This window comes from Barbus barbus (assembly GCF_936440315.1).
Source record: "Barbus barbus genome assembly, chromosome: 17".
Classification (NCBI taxonomy): Eukaryota; Metazoa; Chordata; class Actinopteri; order Cypriniformes; family Cyprinidae; genus Barbus; species Barbus barbus.
Window position 1 is genome coordinate 11,652,120 of NC_136745.1, and position 19,371 is coordinate 11,671,490.

The window sequence follows — 19,371 nt, forward strand, 5'->3', positions numbered from 1 at the left end:
TGCCTATAAAAGCAAATGAATAAGATGAAGATGAAAGGTGAGTTGTCCTTTGAAAACGCAAGAGGAACATAGAAGCTATACTTACCAGCTCGTCCACTCTTCACTATATAGTAGCAGGTATCAAATAAGCAATGAGGACGCTGGACATTTACTCTTGGGTTTATAGCTGAAACGGTTCATACATAACTGTAATTAAGACACTTATTTAGCAAAATAACACATAGATAGATACTTATAGTATTTATGTTAAATATCACACTGTCTCAAAAAATAGCTATTTAAAACTGTATTTGTAGAAAATTGTACTTCTCCTATATTTATTATTTGGCGGTGTGCATTATTAAATCTTAAGTAATATAATTCTTGTGTAAAACCCAGTAAGTCGAGACTCACCATCTAGGGACCAATCAGATGCGCTACTGCGAAGCACGTGGCCTAACACGCAAATAGCTCCAGAGTGTCTAATCTCTCGTGAAACTCTTTGTTCCCCATCTAGAAATATCAGCAGCGTCTCAACATGGCGAACAACAGCACAGGCTAATAACTAGCTAGCGTCTTTTCCCTCTCACCTGCCGTTAAGGTCTGAAAATAGTATGCAGCAGCCTTTGAAAATATCCCAGGAAGAGTTTAAATAATGGAAACGAGGGGGATTGAGCAGATGTTCGACTTCCAGCGGTAATTTACTCACATTCCAAGCTTGAAATGATAACAGTTGCAGAGCTAATATAATTAGCCGTAGCATTTTCAACGTCAAACTCACAAAAACACAAGCGTATAAAGTACGTTAGAGACTGTTGAATGATCTTCAGATAAATGCACATACGAATGGATAGTCAATGAATGTTTTCTGATTCTTTTTGCACTTATGTAATTTAATACACAATATTTGCCATAAAGGTTTTTCAAACGGTTTCGAATAGCACTAACGTTCAATGGTTTATGAGAGTATTGCAGTACATAAAAAGTCTGGCTGTGTTTATATTTCATAAAAAATGTTGCATAATAACACAGTCTTAATATTTGTAGTTGTTAATGTCACTAGTAAAGCCTTTTGCATAAAACTGATCTAATGAAAAATAATTATGCATGATCGTATATTAGCTGATTTTGTCAGGGGTTTCCGCATAACGCATGTTTCTTTGGTTTGTCTTTCTGATCTCTTTGAGCAACTCAAACATGACAGCAGAAGTGAAGCACTGCTTAGTAAACAGTATTTGAAATGTGTGCACTGCTGAGGTCTCTGACATGGAGAGATGAATGTTAGTTTCTGGCAAACGGTTCTTGTCATAAATAGATCCTGAAGCTGGTTGCTATTCCTGTCATCTCTTTCCACAGGTTACCAAATGATCGCTTCGTCCTGCTGTTATTGTTGCTGTACTCCCCTGTTGGTGTGTGTTTGATGCTACTGCGAATATTTATTGGTGTCCATGTGTTTCTAGTGAGTTGTGCACTGCCTGACAGTATTGTCAGAAGGTAAGAAGCCATGCTGGAGTGTTAATAGATAGTAAAATTCAGAACAGCAAAAGACAGCAATTTTCATATGCTTTTTTATTTTATTAGTTTTGAGCGTTTTAAAATATTTCTGTTTAGCTTTAAGTATTTTTTATTCCTGATTTTTTTTTCTTTTTTAACAGCATTCATATATATATATATATATATATATACATATACAGCCCCTGGCAAAAATTATGGGATCACCACACTTAGATGTTGTTTACCCACATTTTTTACTTCATAACGAATAAACAAATCACAGATATAGCACAAAACAATTTTTGTTTAATAATTCAACATTCTGGTTATGTGAAACATATTTTAAAAAAAAATAGATATTAAACTCTTTTAAGTAATGAAAATTTGTTCTCCATATCAAGTAGAGGGAAAAAATATGGAATCATGGTCCCCTGTTCCTTTGCCTGACATGCAACCCCATATCATACAACCTGAATTCCGGAAATGTTGGGACTTTTTTTTAAATTTGAATAAAATGGAAACTAAATGAATTTAAAATCACATGAGCAAATGTTTTATTCTCAATAGAACATAGATAACATAAAATGTTTAAGAAAGAAAATTTTTACAATTTTATGCGCAAAATGAGCTCATTTCAAATTTGATGCCTGTTACAGGTCTCAAAATAGTTGGGATGGGGGCATGTTTACCATGGTGTATAGGGCTGAGTATTGGCAAGAATCTGGCAATACGATACGCATCACGATACAGGGGTTACGATACGATATATTGCGATACTGTAAGCAAGGCGATATATTGGGATATTTCTTATTTTAGGAATAGGATATATATTTTTTAGGAAAGCTGTCACTAAGAACTAGGGCTGAACGATATATCGTTATCGTATCTATATCGAGATATGAACTTTCAAGATATTACTATCGAAAAAAGCAACGATATAGATTTCCCCTCTCCGCGCTCGCCCCGCCCTGCATACAACTCTGGCAGTCACACAACGAACATCAGTTTTACGAGTGCCCTTGAATGCACCGCTGAGGTCCCTATTCGACCGCAAACTTGTATGGTATAGCTCTGGAAATTCAGACACACAGAGAATCAGCTGTTCATCCATTTTGAGTTCGGCGCTTGTTTGGATGCCCCGTTTCTATTGGCCGCGCGGGGAAACGTCATAGAGCGCAGCGGCAAAAGTTGAACTATTTTGAACTTTGACCGCGGCGCGCGCGCAAGCTCGCCGCTGGTGCGCTCCACTGCGCGTGCGCTTTGGTCGGCGCAGCAACTAACCGCCCTCGCGCAGCGCAAGCCATTGAAATGAATGGGTTTCATAGCGCAGCGCATGCCGCGTCCTGTGTGAAAGGGCCTTTACGCCGTACGAGTCGACGTCCACCAGTAAGTTCTTAAAAATAAAACTACACTTTCCAAATTTTTTTTGTATTATGATGTTTTTATTTTTCTGAGAAATGCTTGGTTTTCACCGAACCCGTAGTCATATCGTATCGATATCGAGATATGAAATTTTCATGAAAATCGAGATATGAAATTTTGTCCATATCGTTCAGCCCTACTAAGAACACACCACCATATGCAAACCTTAGCAAAAACTAAATAAATAAAAATAGTTTAACTAGAACACACTGCAGAATACACTGGGATCTGCATTTGCAATAATCAGTCCCTATAACATTCAACATTACTGAACCACTTTTTGTGCAGTACGAGTAAAGGGGGAAATATTCAAGTTCTTGCATGATTCTTTAGTTAAATGTATGTATAAAATGTATTTTATAAAAAGAAAAAAAATATATTTATAGATTCTACTTTAAAGGTTCACAGTTTAAGTTTACAATTGTGACATGCAATGTCATAAGAATTGATCTGAACAAAAAATGACATCTGCTTAATATCAATGAAAAATAAAGTGCTTGCAGGATTCCTAAAGAAAACTAAATAATTGTAAAACAATCAAATAAATACAGATGTTAAACATTCTCAGAACTTTTCAACTTGGATTTCACAGGTTTTTCAGTTTGTATTTATGTTCCGCGTGGAATCGCAGAGACCGTGACGCGAGCACCGCCCCAACTGCACAAAACACCCCCGAATTACGAGAAAGCTGCAACTGCACAGCGACTCTACCGCCCGCCGCGCAAAGGCTCTTCAACACGGGAAGCGGCAGAACCGATGTTGCGCTCGCGCCGCGGTCCCGGGGCGGACATTACTACAAAAGCCCAAATGACGTCACACTTCAGCTTTGTACACCGAAACGAGAACTGGAACAATTCTTTCATCCTCCATTACTGGCAGTGAACTATATTAACGCTAACATTAGTGGAGTGCCCTGATGCTAGTATTTCTTGTCACTGTTTAAGTTCAGAGATGAAGACTGATATCTAGCGGTCGGGATATGAACTCAAAACGAAACAACTGCCATGAATCTTGTATGATTTTTTTATTTTTTTTATATCGATATTCCGTTTTGGAGAATCGATACAGTATCGCCAAATAAAATATTGCGATACTCACGTGTATCGATATTTTCTTACACCCCTAATGGTGTAGCATCTGCTCTTTTTTTTCTAAATAGTTTGAAGACGTCTGGTCATCGAGGTTATGAGTTTCTGGAGTTTTGGTCTTGGAATTTGGTCCCATTCTTGCCTGATATAGGTTTCCAGCTGCTGAAGAGTTCGTGGTCGTCTTTGACGTATTTTTCGTTTAATGATGCGCCAAATGTTCTCTATAGGTGAAAGATCTGGATGCAGGTAGGCCAATTCAGTACCTGGACTCTTCTACTACAAAGCCATGCTGTTTTAATAGCTGCAGTATGTGGTTTTGCATTGTCCTGCTGAAATACACATGGCCCTGTTATAGACGTCATCTGGAGGGGAGCATATGTTGCTCTAAAACCTTTATATGCCTTTCAGCATTCATAGTGCCTTCCAAAACATACAAGCTGTCCATACCATATGTACTTATGCACCCCCATACCATCAGAGATGCTGGCTTATGAACTGAACGCTGATAATACGCTGGAAGGTCTCCCTCCTCTTTAGCCCGGAGGACACGGCGTCCGTGATTTCCAACAAGACTGTCAAATTTGGACTCGTCTGACCATAGAACACTTTTCCTCTTTAAAACAGTCCATTTTAAATGAGCCTTGGCCCACAGGACACGACGGCGCTTCTGGACCATGTTCACATATGGCTTCCTTTTTGCATGATAGAGCTTTAGCTGGCATCTGTAGATGGCACAGTGGATTGTGTTTACAGACAGTGGTTTCTGGAAGTTTTCCTGGGCCCATTTAGTAATGTCAATGACAGAATTATGCCGATAAGTGATGCAGTGTCATCTGAGGGCCCGAAGACCACAGGCATCCAACAAAGGTCTTCGGCCTTGTCCCTTACGCACAGATATTTCTTCAGTTTCTCTGAATCTGATGATATTATGCACTGTAGATGATGAGATTTGCAAAGCCTTTGCAATTTAATGTTGAGGAACGTTGTTTTAAAAGTTTTCCACAATCTTTTTACGCACTCTTTCACAGATTGGAGAGCCTCTGCCCATCTTTACTTCTGAGAGACTCTGCCTCTCTAAGACTTCCCTTTTTATAGCTAAACATGTTACAGTCCTGATGTCACTTAACTTAATTAGTTGCTAGATGTTCTCCCAGCTGAATCTTTTAAAAATGTCTTGCTTTTTCAGCCCTTTGTTGCCCCCGTGCCAACTTTTTTGAGACCTATAGCAGGCATCAAATTTAAAATAAACTCATTTAGTGGATAAGTGTAAAATTTCTCAGTTTAAACATTTGTTATGTTCTAATGTGAATAAAATATTGGCTCATGTGATTTCATGTGAAGTTTTTGTTTTCATTTTATTAAAATTTAAAAAACATCCCGACATTTCCGGAATTCGGGTTGTAAATGATTTGGGCAATTTGGTTGTTTTCTTCAGGCAGTCATCTTTATAAATTTCATTAGAACGGCACCAGACAAAAGTTCCAACATGTTGCAGATTCGTGATTCATCACTTAATATCACTTTCATCCAATCATCCACACTCCATGACTGCTTCTCATTAGCCTACTGTAACCTTGTTTTCTTCTGTTTAGGTGCAAGTTTTCATTTGGCTTTTCTATATTTAAATCCCATTTCATTCAGCCAGTTTCTTATAGTTCTGTCACACAGATTGACTCCTGTTTCCGCCCATTTGTTTCATTGTGCATTTTCTATTTTCAAGGCAAATTGCTTTGAGTTTTCTGTCCTGACGCTTTGAGGTCTTCCTTGGTCTTGCCTGTATGTTTTCCTTTTGTAACCTTTCCATTTAGTTTATACTTGCACCAAATTTTAGAAACAGCTGACTGGGAACATCCAACTTCTTTTGCCACACTCTGAGATGGATTTCCTTCTTGAAGGAGTTTTATAATCCTTACCATTGTTTAAACAGACTGCTCTCTTGTGGGGGCCATGTTTCCTTTCAATTAGCCAAGTCCAACAGCCCGTTAAGGTCTGGAAGCACTCTCTTTTAACTGCTGACTAAACTGCTGACTAATTTTAGATATGCAAATTACAAGCTGATTCCATTTTTTTTTTCTTTAATATTGAATGATTCCATAATTTCCTCTACTTGATATGGAAAGACAAGATATATAACAGGATATATAATTAAGCTTCAAACAAGCTAAAAGGTGTTAAAAAATGGTGCAAACTTGTCAACTTTTCCCATTACATTTAATGTTTGTTACTTTTGGATTGGCAGATTTTGGTTTTGCATTTTTGTATGTGTTTTTAGTATTGCTGGTTACACATTTGTCTTTGTTATAGGTTCATAGTGAGAATAATGTGTTCAGTATTGGGTCTGCATGTCCGGCAGAACAGTCCACGCTTACGGGACAAAACCGCCCGACTTTACATCTGCAATCACGTTACACATTTTGACCACAATATTATCAACCTTCTTACCTCCTGTAACACGGTGAGTGTATATGTGTTTCAGTGTTTTCCCAGCATGATGTAATCTTTTTCTCCTCCTCTGCTCTGCCCTTGACCTCTGTGTCTTTTGGTTCTTTCATTGGTTTACTCACACAATGAGGTCTATTTCTCCTTTGGCAGCTGTGCTGACTTAATATTGGGCCAGAGGCCAGTGAATGAGGTTTAGTTCTCTCTGTTTGCTTAATTCAAATCATTCACTTTGTTTGGTTGCAGGGCAGCAGGAATAACTTAAATTCATTTTTAAGTGTTAAGTCATGCTTGAATTCCTGTCTGCATGAGTTGACCTAGGATTTAGTTAGAAAGTAAGGATTTAGTTTTATAATTGTACATTACAATAAACATAAAACTGAAGATTCACAGTTAGTGTATTAAGTAGGGGTCGACCGATTATCAGAAAACTGTCATTTTCAAAACCGATAAAATGATTTAATTTTGAAACGCACTATTTGGCTCTGATGCAGCCTGTGGGAACTCACTACTCTGTGGCCTAGAGCAGTCTCCGCCCATCTGATTTGTTGGGAGTTATGAGTCCGACCAATCAACGTGGAAGACTAAGGCACTCTCACATCGAAAGCGCTTGCTAACTGGAGCTGCTTCATCACGCATCAGTTGTCTCTCAAAGGCAGCAGCAGACGTTGCTCAAGTTGCAATAAATCGCAATCCACTACACTGAAGTTGCAAAACACCTCAATATTAAATCAGTTTTTGTCAGAGCTCTTGTTATTCTTAATTTTGACATTACTTTTCATTTTTACACCAGACATATATATCGGTTCAAAATATTGGCTATTGGTCTACTCGGTCTGTAATAATCGGTATCAGCATCGGCCCTGAAAAACACACCGGTCGACCCCTAGTATTAAGTCATTAAATTATTATAATCATAAATATATAATATACGTAATATGTAATTTACACACGTACATAACTATTAAAATTTACATTATATGCTCAGCATAGGCATGAATTTAGTTTATTACTAGGTTTGGAGTTTGGGTTCAGAAATATTTATATTTTTTCATAATATTTTTATTCTGCAAGGACACATTAAGTTGATCAAAACTGGCAACATTTATAATGTTTCAAAAGATTTCCTTTACAAATAATTGCTGTTTTTTGTACTTTCTATTCATGAATGAATCCTGAAAAACTGTATCACAGATTTCACAAAAAATATTTCAACATTGATAATAAGGGTATATATATATTGATAATATATGTGACACTGAAGACTTAAATAATCATGCAAAAAATTCAGCTTTGCATCACAGGATTAAAATAAATTTTTTAAATATTAAAATAGTTATTTTAAATTGTGATATTTCTTTGTACCAATTTTACTGTATTTTTATCAGATAAAATGCAGCCTTGGTGAGCAAAAGAGACTTCAAAACGTTAGCAAAATATTTTTCCTGATCCCAAACTTTTAGATAGTAGTGTATACATTGCTCAGATGTATTTTAAAATGTGCTTTTACCTTCACACAATGTTCCCTACTTGATTCAGCTTCAATAATAAAATAATAAGACTATATAGCCCTTTGTATTTATTTTACACATTTCATTACTGTGGACTTCATGACTAACATCATGCTATAGCTAATAAGCTACGTGTAACCATGTTTTCCTGTCTGTCTCTTTGTGTTTAGCCACTGCTGGAGGGCCCTGTGGGTTTCCTGTGCTGGGCGAGGGGTTTTATGGAGCTGGGTCAGGGTGTACAGAGCAGGTCGGAGCTGACGGAAACCCTCCACAGGTATTGCTCATCTCCTGCTGCTTTGCCCCTCCTGCTTTTTCCAGAGGAGGACACCACCAACGGCCGAAACGGTCTCCTGAAGTTCAGGTACTCCAACATCACACAGCTGCCAACAAAACAATATTCTTTTTTTGCTTTCGACTATTGTCAAATTAATTTGAGTTTTTGGGGTATTTTAGCTTTAAAAGCAGCTTTAAAGAAAATCATATTGTTTATATCTTAATAACTTGATGCTGTCACATTTAGTAGATTACAAGCAATCAAGTAGCTAATTACGATATATATATATATATATATATATATATATATATATATATATATACATACATACATGCATGCACGTATCCGTATTGAACTGTTCTGTACAAGGCTTTCAGTTCGTTACACATTACAAACCAAACGATCCGTTGGACTAATCGTATTATGCTTGGAAAATAAAAGAGCTTAAAGTGTGTGAAATATAATGTTCTCAGTGCCAATGCACTCAATAAGGCAGCCCAAACGTCGTAACAGGCAATGTGCTGTCTGCCCCGTGATAGCCTCCCTTTGCTGGGGTGTGTCGAAAGACAATGTTTTATCGACGAAAGCTAGAGATATTGTCAAAAACATCGATTATTGGCAATATTAAGATGATTTGGCATTTCCAATTAATGTAGGCCTGTTACATTCTTATTTTTGCTAGCCTATTAGTGTTAAAAAGTTACTTTTGTAATTAAATTAAAATTACAATGAATTTTCCCCACAATAATTACCGCATAACTGATGCGCTGCAAGGATAACAAAAGAGTAGGCTATTTAGGCTGCTCCTCAATTAAAATGTAAAAACAAAACAGTTTTATTATACAATGAATTATAGGCCTATAATTAAAATATTAACACTGCAGTCATCAATAAAAACCAATGAAATAAAAAGCTTTAGACCTATTTCAAGCACCGACTTTCAAAAACGGCCTGTTTAACACAAAATGTTTCTTCTCATTTTTAGGGAATAAATTAAAATAGTTAGCTATACCATTATCAGTATATGTTGAAGTAGATTCGTCTCTCGTCGTCTCTAAGAGAATATGTGGCGTCAGATGGCGAAATCTCTGCCCGTTATTCAGTTTTTACTTTCTTTATAGTGAATTGACTGATATTAAGATGCTCACCGGCATAACTCTTGCGCAAAGTTTTGCACGTTGCTTGTGTGATATCCATTGGCTCGCCTTCATGGTTTAAAACAGAAATATTTCCAACATTGAGAAGTAACCAATTACCGTGCGCCCCGTATCGAAAACGTACCGAACTGTGACACCACTGTGTTGTATCGAACTGAACCGTGAATTTTATGAACCGTTACACCCCTAATATATATATGTATATGGACTGTCTTTTTAAATGCTTCACTTACTATATGTAACATTATGTAACAGTAATATTATTTAAAGATATCAAACAAGTCATTCATTTAACCAACCAGTCATTCATTTATAGTGTAAAAATATCCTGAATACTGCTTGTCATATCTCATCTGGTTTTAAATGTGACTATACTGTGTATAGACAGTCAGGTGCCGGATATAAATAATGTTTGGTAAGTAAGGGCCGCTTTAATGCTGAGTCTCCGGTGATTAAATGTGGTTCTGTTCTGGGAGGGTTGCCAGGTCCTCTCTAAGCTTCCTTGAAGGGTCTAAGATGTGATCAGGCTTTACTGATCCTCGGGTTTAGCCTCTACTGCCTGTAAATCAGCTGACACCCACTTTGCCATTAGCTTTTAGATGACAACATTTCCTTTCTCTTTAAGACAGACGCCATTTTTAAAAGACCAACTTCTACTCTCTCCTCAGCTCTTGGCCTTTCGCTGTGTCTGACACCATCCAGCCAGTGGCATTGCTTGTGAAGAGGCCTTTCATAGCCGTGGTAATTACATTCAAAACCTCTTTTGTAATCCACTGTTGTTAAATGATTTGTCATTAGGATGTGACCCTTGCGGTTGCTAGGTATTTTTCTTGTAACCCTTTTAAATTCTCAAACATTACAACAAAAAAAATGATTGTTCTGAATGTGTATGAAATCCGACCCAGTTTTTATGCCATTGCTGCTCTTGTCATTTCTGTAAATCGCTTCGCTGTAGAACCATCCACCCAGGCATTTAAATGTGACTGAACAATCGTGTCTAGAGTTTCCATATCTTTTTTTCATCCTCAAGTTCCTGTTAAAGCACACAAGAGGGTCTTTGTGAGAGTGTGGCTCATCAGGAGGATATTTATAGCAGCACTGATAATAAGTGACTCACAGTGCAATAGAAAGGCGGACTGTCAAATCTCATAGTGACTTTTTGCTCCTATTACGGCATTGCAAAATGGGTTTATTTATTTTTGGGTGAACATTGGAGTATGTTTACGATCCGTTCCCTCAGCTGCTGTATTACATGAGGGTTTTCAGTCTGTGTATGTTTTTTTTTCTATCAAAGCCATGAGTCCCATTGTCTGCCATTTATATGACCGACACTGCAACGGTTTGAGTTAAAAATCTTCGTTTGTGTTCTACTGAAGAATCAAAGTCACCTACATCTTGGATGCACTGGGGGTAAACAGATAAACATCAAATTTTCATTTTTCGGTGAACTATCCCTTTAAGAAAAATAGTAATGAGCTGCTCAGTTAATTTAGCTGATTCAGTTATTTTAGTGTTATATAGTTTCTGCTGCTCATTTCAAAGCATATTTTAACAAATCTACGTGCACGTTTAACATGTTGAACTCCAGTGTGAGGTAGTTGTTTATTTTTAGTTCGCACATTTTCGAGTTGTGAAAAAAAAAAAATCTAAAAATTAATTTCTGGTTAAACCATATACCTGAAAAGGTAGAATTTAAAACAGTTGTTACAAAAGAGTTGTTGTAAAACTTAATGGTCACAGTTGTGTGGTTTTGAAATATGTTGTGGCAAAGCAAATAAAATACAAAAACTGTATTACTTCTGAAAAAGGTTTTTGTTTTATCTTCCTGGAAAAGTAATCATTTTGATATATGTTGTGGAAAAGCAAATAAACAGGAAAAAAATGTAGCAAAAAAATTATAAAATGTATTTTTTTCAATTGAGAAATAAATGCCCAATGTAACATGAAAAATGTATCATAAACGCCCAATGTGTCGTATATGTAGCATTACAGAACTTTCACAAGGAGGGGTTGTATTTCAAAAACAACTGCAGAAACATGTTATAAGTGGTCCATTTGGTTTGTTTTATATGGCCCATATTTTTCCTATCAGGAGAAATTGGTCCAGGTTCTTATGGGTTAAGTGTTGTATATGTAAATGACCTCTGTTACGATTTGTTTACCCGTTTGCTTGTGAAAACAGCTGGTGCAGGTCGTTCAGGATGGGATGGGGCATTGCTCAATACTGTATATAAGTGTTTTATGTAAATGGGGCGGTCATATGTTAAAGTGCTTATGGTTGTGATGGTAATTCCCGGACAGTTTCAGAATGACCTGATTTTGAATCTCTGTAAATAATCTGTCAACTGGAAAGGGAGATTTGCATTGTGAAAGTGAAAATGTGTATATATTGTCAAATCAACAACATCCACATAACTGTGGTTTGTTAAACACTAACATCTGGGATGATATAAAAAGTCTTTCTTGGTTTCATTTTTTTCAGAACGCACCAGAATCCTCATGGCTGATAGAGCTGCTGTGGACCTTTTTTGTACCGTTCACAGTGTACCATGTAAGGTACTACATATTACAGTCTCTCCTTTGTCCAGTGGCAGTATTTTAAATGTGCAATCGACAGGCCAGCACTGGTAATATGACATTAATGAAGCTTTTTAGTATTTAATAGCCTCAGGAGTCTTAGGCATGCAGTTTATAAGATTGGCAGTTTCAGTTTTAGTCCTGAATTTTTGTGCATACTTGCCTGTTGGTAAATATATTAACTTAATTTCTGTCCCTTTTGAATATTTGGTTAGTAAATACTTACACACCTTTGTAAATGTTTAGTTTTATATAATGTTTAAAAATAGATACTAATGTTTAATGTTGTAAATGTTGAGTGAATAAAGGAAGAATCAGAAGCATTGCATCTTTCTGATTAGATCTCTGTACAATTGTAATTGTTTTGAAATGCTCTCAACCAGATGGCTTCCACCACTGTCTAAAGAAGATGTTGAATCCCATCAAGAATTTGCCAGCAAAGTACAAGAGGTAAAACTCTTTTCTTTCCAAAATGTTTTATTTTTTTGCATTTTGTGTACTTTTTTCTTCATCAGATGTTGTATGGTGGCAGTTTGCCTTGGTTGTTTTTGTTATTTAAACAAAAGTGTTGCAATGTGCAGTGATTGTAGTCAAGGCCAGTTTTAGCCTGATTAACGTATAAATGCTGGACAAAGCCGAGCTACACTATCATTAGAGCTGCACGATTAATTATTAAAAGATCTTGATTCAGACACCCACGCACTGGGATTGAGAAACGCTAATTTAATGTAAGTGTCATGCTTGTGATTTATTTATTTTATTTTTTTCCATGGGTGCAAGCAGGCGAAATTATATTATGCAGCGCCTGAAAGTAGTAGCTGGGGACTACTTTCAGGCGCTGCATAATATCATTGCGCCTGCTGCACCCATGCTATGGCGGCAAAATTCCTTTATTATTACGCCAGGATGAGAAAATCGCAACTTCATTTTCCGTCAGTCTTAGTACACGATGTAACTACAGAAGAGTCAAGTTTTAAATAGGAAAAATATCGAAACTCTTTGGTCATTTTTGAGCGAGAATGCTAATGGTTTAATCCGATTCAATGGTCTATGCTAAGCTAAGCTAAAAGTGCTACCGCCAGTCCCAGAGATCGGCTGAATGGATTCGAAAACCTTAAAACTGAACTGTTTAACTCTTGGGGAGTTGAAAAATTTGCCTATTTCCAAAAAAAGTGGAGTGTTCCTTTAAATCAAAACATACTCATGATATTATGGCATCAATTACTGCTTTATTTAATCAGAAACACAGTCTAAATATTATTTGTGTATTTTGCTTTCATTTTATTAGAAGTAGGCCAACAGTGCTATCTATCGGTACGTGCATTATCAGGTTGAATGCAGCGATCCAAAACAGTGAATCCAATCACCATTCAGGCAAAACTTTGCTTCAAGAATGAGCCACAATGCAAGACACATCGGCAACATTTTTCATATCGGGCCGATGCCGATATTTACATTTTAAAGCCATTATCGGCCTATTCCGATATTGGTCCGATAATATTGTGCATCCCTAATTAAAATGTTTAATAATGCATTCCAATTAATTAAACACTTTTAAATAGACTGCAGCAATTAATATTTTGTCACACATTATTTTGTTCAGTTCAGAATTGTGGGAGAATCGTGATCTCTGTTTTAGAAAAAAAAAAAAAATCATGAATCTCAATTTATTATCATTCAATTTTTTTTTTTTTTTTTTTTTTTTTTTTACATTGATCAAGAATGCATTAAATTGATCAAAAGTGTCATTGAATACATCTATAATGTACAAAAGATTTCTATTTCAAATAAATGCTGTTCTTTTGAACTTTGAACAAAGAATCCAGAAAAAAGTATCACAAAAGTGTCCACAAAAATATTACACACATTCCCTATTACACAATGATAATAAGTCGTTTCTTGAGCAGCACATCAGCATATTAGAATGACTTTTGAAGGATTATGTGACATTGAAGACTGGAGTAATGATGCTGAAAATTCAGCTCTGACATCACAGGAGTAAATGACATTAAAATTAAAGAAAAATTTAAATGCATTTATTTTGCATTGTAAAAATATTTCACAATATTAGTGTTTTTGTAACTGTATTTTTGATCAATTAAATGCAGCCTTTGTGAGCATAAGAGACGCCTTCAAAAAACATTTTAAAAAATCTTACTGACCCCAAACTTTTGAATGGTAGTGTTAGGTCTGTTAGTCCAATTTCCCAAAAAAACAGACTGTTGTGATTTCAGTCGGACTAAAGTGTTCTTACAAGAATTATTGCATTAGTCCTACTGAAACATTTGAAATGCACATAAATGCATTTACCGATATAGCCTGTTCAAAAATCTGTGAGTCATGCTCTGTAGCAATAAACTCGTTCTGAAATGCCTTGAAATTGAATGGATTTGAAACCATTTTCCAGTAGTCATACCATTATCTTATTGTCTGCTGACACAGCTTTTCATCTGTCTAACCTTCAGATCTATATCTTGTCCATTTTGGTGTGTCGTTTGATGTAATGTCCATTGTGTCTCTCCATCAGCTGCTGGCTACCGAGCTGGGCTTGATCTCCACACAGATCACTAAAGCAGACAAAGCCGAGCACATCAAAAGGAAAAGACACACTGCTGCTCAGACTGCACATTCAAGTAAGAACGGATTCAATGGTGAGAAAGAAATTATGATGTATAGATCCATTAAGTTAGATCACTGAATCTATATAGTAGATGTATTTTGGCTTGTAGCATAACATGAAACTATATTTTCATCTTCAGATTTGGGTGCCAGACCTCGCACAGTGGCACAGGGTTTCCTGGGCACAAATGCAGGAGCTGAAGACTCACGAATAGCACGTATGGCGCAGCAGGTGAAAGAGGTGCTGCCTGACATCCCGTTATCGGTCATCACCAGAGACTTGTGTATGTCATCCTCCCATAATGCTTTGCATTAACATGAATTATTATTAGGAGAAAATGAAAATTTGCAAAAAAAATTTACTCCCTCTCAGGCCATCCAAGACAGGGCTTGACAATAAGGACTGCCGATGGCCTGGGGCCAGCGTGAAAGACGTTCAGCACAGTTGATGGATTTGTCACTAGCTGTTTCCATCCACCTATTTTTATGCGCATTTTGGCAAAAAAAAAACACGATGTAAACGCCAAAGATGTGCATTAATTCTAAAAGTGCGCATTAAAAAAAACTTATGCACTCAACTAAGTAGGATAAATTTCTTATCCGGTAAGAAAACATACGCATACGCTACGATGGAAACACTTATACCGGATAAATTCTTTTAATGCGCATCAAAAAACATATGCGACTAAAAAAGCATAAAACTGGACCAACTAACAGACCAATCTCATTTCACAGCATCTGAAATGCTAGTTTTGTCATACTAAAATGCTTGAGCAAAGTCTTGTCAAAGTGCTTCATTATAATGAACTCCCAGAACTGCATTCCTAAACAGGAAACTGTGCTTTATTCTCAAATGTTTTATGCGATATTCCGATTTTGCACACTTTGTAACTTTGGATGGAAACATAGCTAGTGGCCCGATCAGGCCACTGCTCACAAATGTTATCATTTGCATGTGTTTTTTAAGCCTTGCCAATTTAAACATTCAAGCGATTTTATAGTATCTGAGCACAAGAAGACACAAGACATTCATTCAGTACTCACGCGCTATGTTCTGTGTGTAAAGTGCAGAAACAGAGAGGCGTGTCTCAGCCAACGTGCGAACACCGAATTGAGTTTCTTTTTAAGTCTTGCTTTAAAAGACAAATACATCTGGCCAATTTGAACATTAGAGAGATTTTAAAGCAAGAAGACGCGAATAGCAACTCCAGTCAGTGTGTTTTGTGTGCACCGCATGCACACACAGAGCCGCATCTTAGGCAACATGTGAGACCCAAATTGAGTTTCTCTCCATGTTGTCTTGCACTTGAATGGACAAATGCATACAAAAGTATGTCTAAACACCCATCTTGGTGAGGATTCTTGAAAACAGTTTGTCTTAACAGTTGAGAATAAAATCAGATGTGTATCATTATATTTGATCCACACATTGTCTCTTAAAGTGACCGCGTCAAATTTACCTGCTGCTGTCGGTTTCCTTAATTTTAATCCAAATATCACTCACTGCTCTTGACTGGATAAGCATCTTTAACAATGATTAATCTATATTTAATTTGTTTTTTACATTTGATTATTCAATTTCTGTTCCTGAACACCTAAAAAGCTGAAGTATTGTTTAATTGGTATCTTTGTTCTGTTTATTTGTGCTGTTGCTTGTAAATTATTCATTTGTTCTTATTTACTGACTGTTCACTTGTCTTTAATATTATTTGAACTTTATATTTGTTTGGCTAGTAATTGAAATCGAGAATTGTAAAATTTAACTGGTGTTTAAAAATTGGTAGCGGCTATGTAGATGCTATAGCGATAGATGCTATTTAAACTGTCAAAATAGCAAAATTGTCTGCTATTTATACTACTTATTGCAAATAGTGGCAATTATCTGCATCTCAGTATTGTACATTATAAAACAGTACGCAATAATAACGTATTGAGTGTAAATTTAAGTTTTAAATCAGATTATTAAATAAATGCCAATTGATTTGGACGACAAAGCCCTCCCTACACCTACCTCGACTACTGCTAAATTTAAGGCTGAACTAAATCACACCCTAAACTTAACCATCACAGACCCAGCGATTATAAACCTAACTTTCATTTTTTAGGCCCAATGCTTAGACAAGCCCAGCTCCTAGACCGGAGATAATCTCACACGATGTGGTATAGTCTTAACAGGCGTAGGCCCATGCACGCATCCCTCAGTCTCCCTACTCCAAACCTTCCTAGACAGGTGCTAGGTCGGGGGGAGCTGTTGTAATTTTTCAACACCTACCCGATACTTTTTCAACTTTTTGATTATTTCCTTAATTTTTATTGAAAATAAATGCCTTTCAGATGCGATTATGATATATTTGAAAACGGACAAAAAAGTTTGTCAAAAGGCGAGTTCGGGTCGATCACGTCAAAAAGCATGCGTCTTACCATCTACGCTACTGAAACTGCAAAAAGACGTTCGTTAAACATCAGTGTTGACTATCCCAATCACATGTTGGTGGGTGGAGTTAATGTAAATAGCCTTTGCCAACAAGGCAGGCTATTTCCACTTAGTGTAAATAGACACTCCGTTAAAAATTTGGTATCATATAAGCTTATTTATTAGAATGCAAGATAACAACGATTACAAGAACAACTTTTATTTTTGTGGCAGGGTCAGTGAAAGTGTTGGCAGGGCAAGTGAAAATTTGGACCACTGATGAAGATGACTTTGTTTCTTCATCAGAACAGATTTGGAGAGATTTAGCATTCAACACCAGTGGATCCTCTGCGTTGAATGGGTGCCATCAGAATCCAAACAGCTTATAAATACATTACAATAATACACAAGTAATCCACAAGACTCGAAAAACAAATTCTTCATTATGTTTTAACTTCAAACCGTCTGACGGCACCCATTGAGGATCCATACAGAGGATGGTGAGCAAGTGAAGTAATGATACATTTTTCCTAATTTGTTCTCATCTTCATCTTGGGTGGCCTGAGTGTGAGTAAATATTCAGTAACATTTTTGGATGAACTATTCCTTTAATTCAGACTAGCTTCAAAAAGCTTATGTTCCATTATGCACTTCAGTGGCTTCCGCATACGCGTACTAATGCAAAGCTGGTTCCTTGGGTTTAAGCAACGCAGTTTCAGCCAGTATGGATTTGGTTAAGTAACCCCTTGATATTGTCTCTGTACAGTGCAGACCAACTGTGTGGACACAACCATAACCAACCTGCTGGAGAGAACTGACCAGTTCAGCTCGGAGGCGGCTGTGGACACACCTTCAGGTCCAGCTAAGCAAGCAGCTTCTTCCACTCCGTCTGTAACCGCATCCACACCCAATCTGAAGGTACAGCTGACCCTCACATCAACCACTGTAAAAAATGCAGGAGCAAATGCAAGCGCAAGTGTCTTGTCCCATATTAACGAAACCATTTATTGCACAAGATTTGCACTATTCTTCATTGCCCCACAAAGAAACAAGCCCTGTGTTTTGGATTTGACCTTATCCTGTACGAATAGCACAATGGCGACCTCCTCTCATGGCCTATATTAGTGAATTTACCTACAAATAGTAGTCAAAGCCTTTTGTCTGATAGGATATTTATATAAATGTCTGTGTATTCATCAACAGCCAGCTGCCAAATCTTTTGGGAGAACACCCATAGACAGACACATGTCTCTACATGAAAGAAAAGAAGCCTTATACGAATATGCAAGAAGGTAATTGTTTTAAAATCCTTAAAATAATACTTAAAACTTGTTGCATTTTAGACATATCTGAAATGTATAGCACACAATGGCATTGTGCTTGAAATCCATTGTATGCCAATATCCACTAGGTTTTTTTGTATAACAAACGTATGTTGCACTCCATTTTTATTTGTTGAATTGAGTAACCTGATTCTTTGTTTATTCAACGCACCCGCAGACGATACATTGAAAAACATGGACTGAACAAACAGGACGATCTATGACCATGGACAAAGACACACCTGAGGAATTGTTTAGGAAAGACAGCTGCATAACACAAAATCCACATAAACAAAGCAAAAATTATAGAGCTGACCCAGAACGAAACAACATGAGTTCACCAAACATGCTGAGAGAAGACTGGATTTTTTCCTTTCTTGTTTTTGTTTCTTTGTAAATCTTCTTGCATGGCAATCATGCATGTCTTTTTATTATTTCTCTCTGCAACAGAAAACAATTATTTTGGTAAACAATTTGTATTAAGACCCAGTGACCTTGGCACACTTCATATTATTTTTTATAAGGTCCTTGGGTAGAGAATAGGGGATCAGAAACGTATGACAGTGAGCTAAAACACAACTTGAGGTTCATTATGTTGTCAAGGATACATGTTGATGCAATATCAGCTTTTGAAGATATTAAAAATCATAGAAATGCAAAGATTGTTCTCATTGTGTCTTAAATGCATCTTATTGATGCATTTTTTCCCCCAATGAAAATGTGGTTTAAAGATAGATATACAATTCTGGGCATAAACCGGGCATTTAACTTGTCTAATCTTTAAAACACTTTTTGGAAAGATTTATTTTGAGGACACCCATACACAACACTAAATGCCCATTGACTGTACTGTCTATATTTACACAAGCTTCATAGATGAGCTTTAAACCTATTAGCCATTTTAATTTCTTTATTGCTGCCAAATAAATTAACTATCTTTACTTTGTCAATGTGGTGAATGAGGAGCAAATAGTAACGTTAAACTGTCAAAATGGCATCAGGCCTGATTTAATTGTTGTTTACAAGAAAATACGTTTTGGAAAATATCCCTGCAGCCCCTCCTATTTCACAAAATC

General features: G+C 36.7%; 1 protein-coding gene across 2 annotated transcripts; it reads left to right on the forward strand.

Moving 5' to 3' along the window:
* The first annotated feature begins 423 nt into the window (after positions 1-423).
* On the forward strand, positions 424-19,235 carry LOC306883532 (lipid droplet-regulating VLDL assembly factor AUP1). Of its 2 annotated transcripts, none has more exons than XM_079438847.1 (12): positions 424-675; positions 1,336-1,473; positions 6,288-6,438; positions 8,104-8,294; positions 10,033-10,105; positions 11,847-11,920; positions 12,325-12,391; positions 14,469-14,574; positions 14,701-14,844; positions 17,740-17,891; positions 18,177-18,265; positions 18,474-19,235. In XM_079438847.1, exons 1-12 carry the CDS (start codon positions 635-637, stop codon positions 18,517-18,519), a joined length of 1,272 nt encoding a protein of 423 aa, XP_079294973.1. In that variant the 5' UTR covers positions 424-634; the 3' UTR covers positions 18,520-19,235. The 2 variants fall into 2 exon arrangements, with proteins under 2 accessions (XP_079294973.1, XP_079294972.1); XM_079438846.1 differs by having other exon boundaries at positions 456-675; positions 14,469-14,592; positions 18,474-18,952.
* The last annotated feature ends 136 nt before the right edge of the window (positions 19,236-19,371 follow it).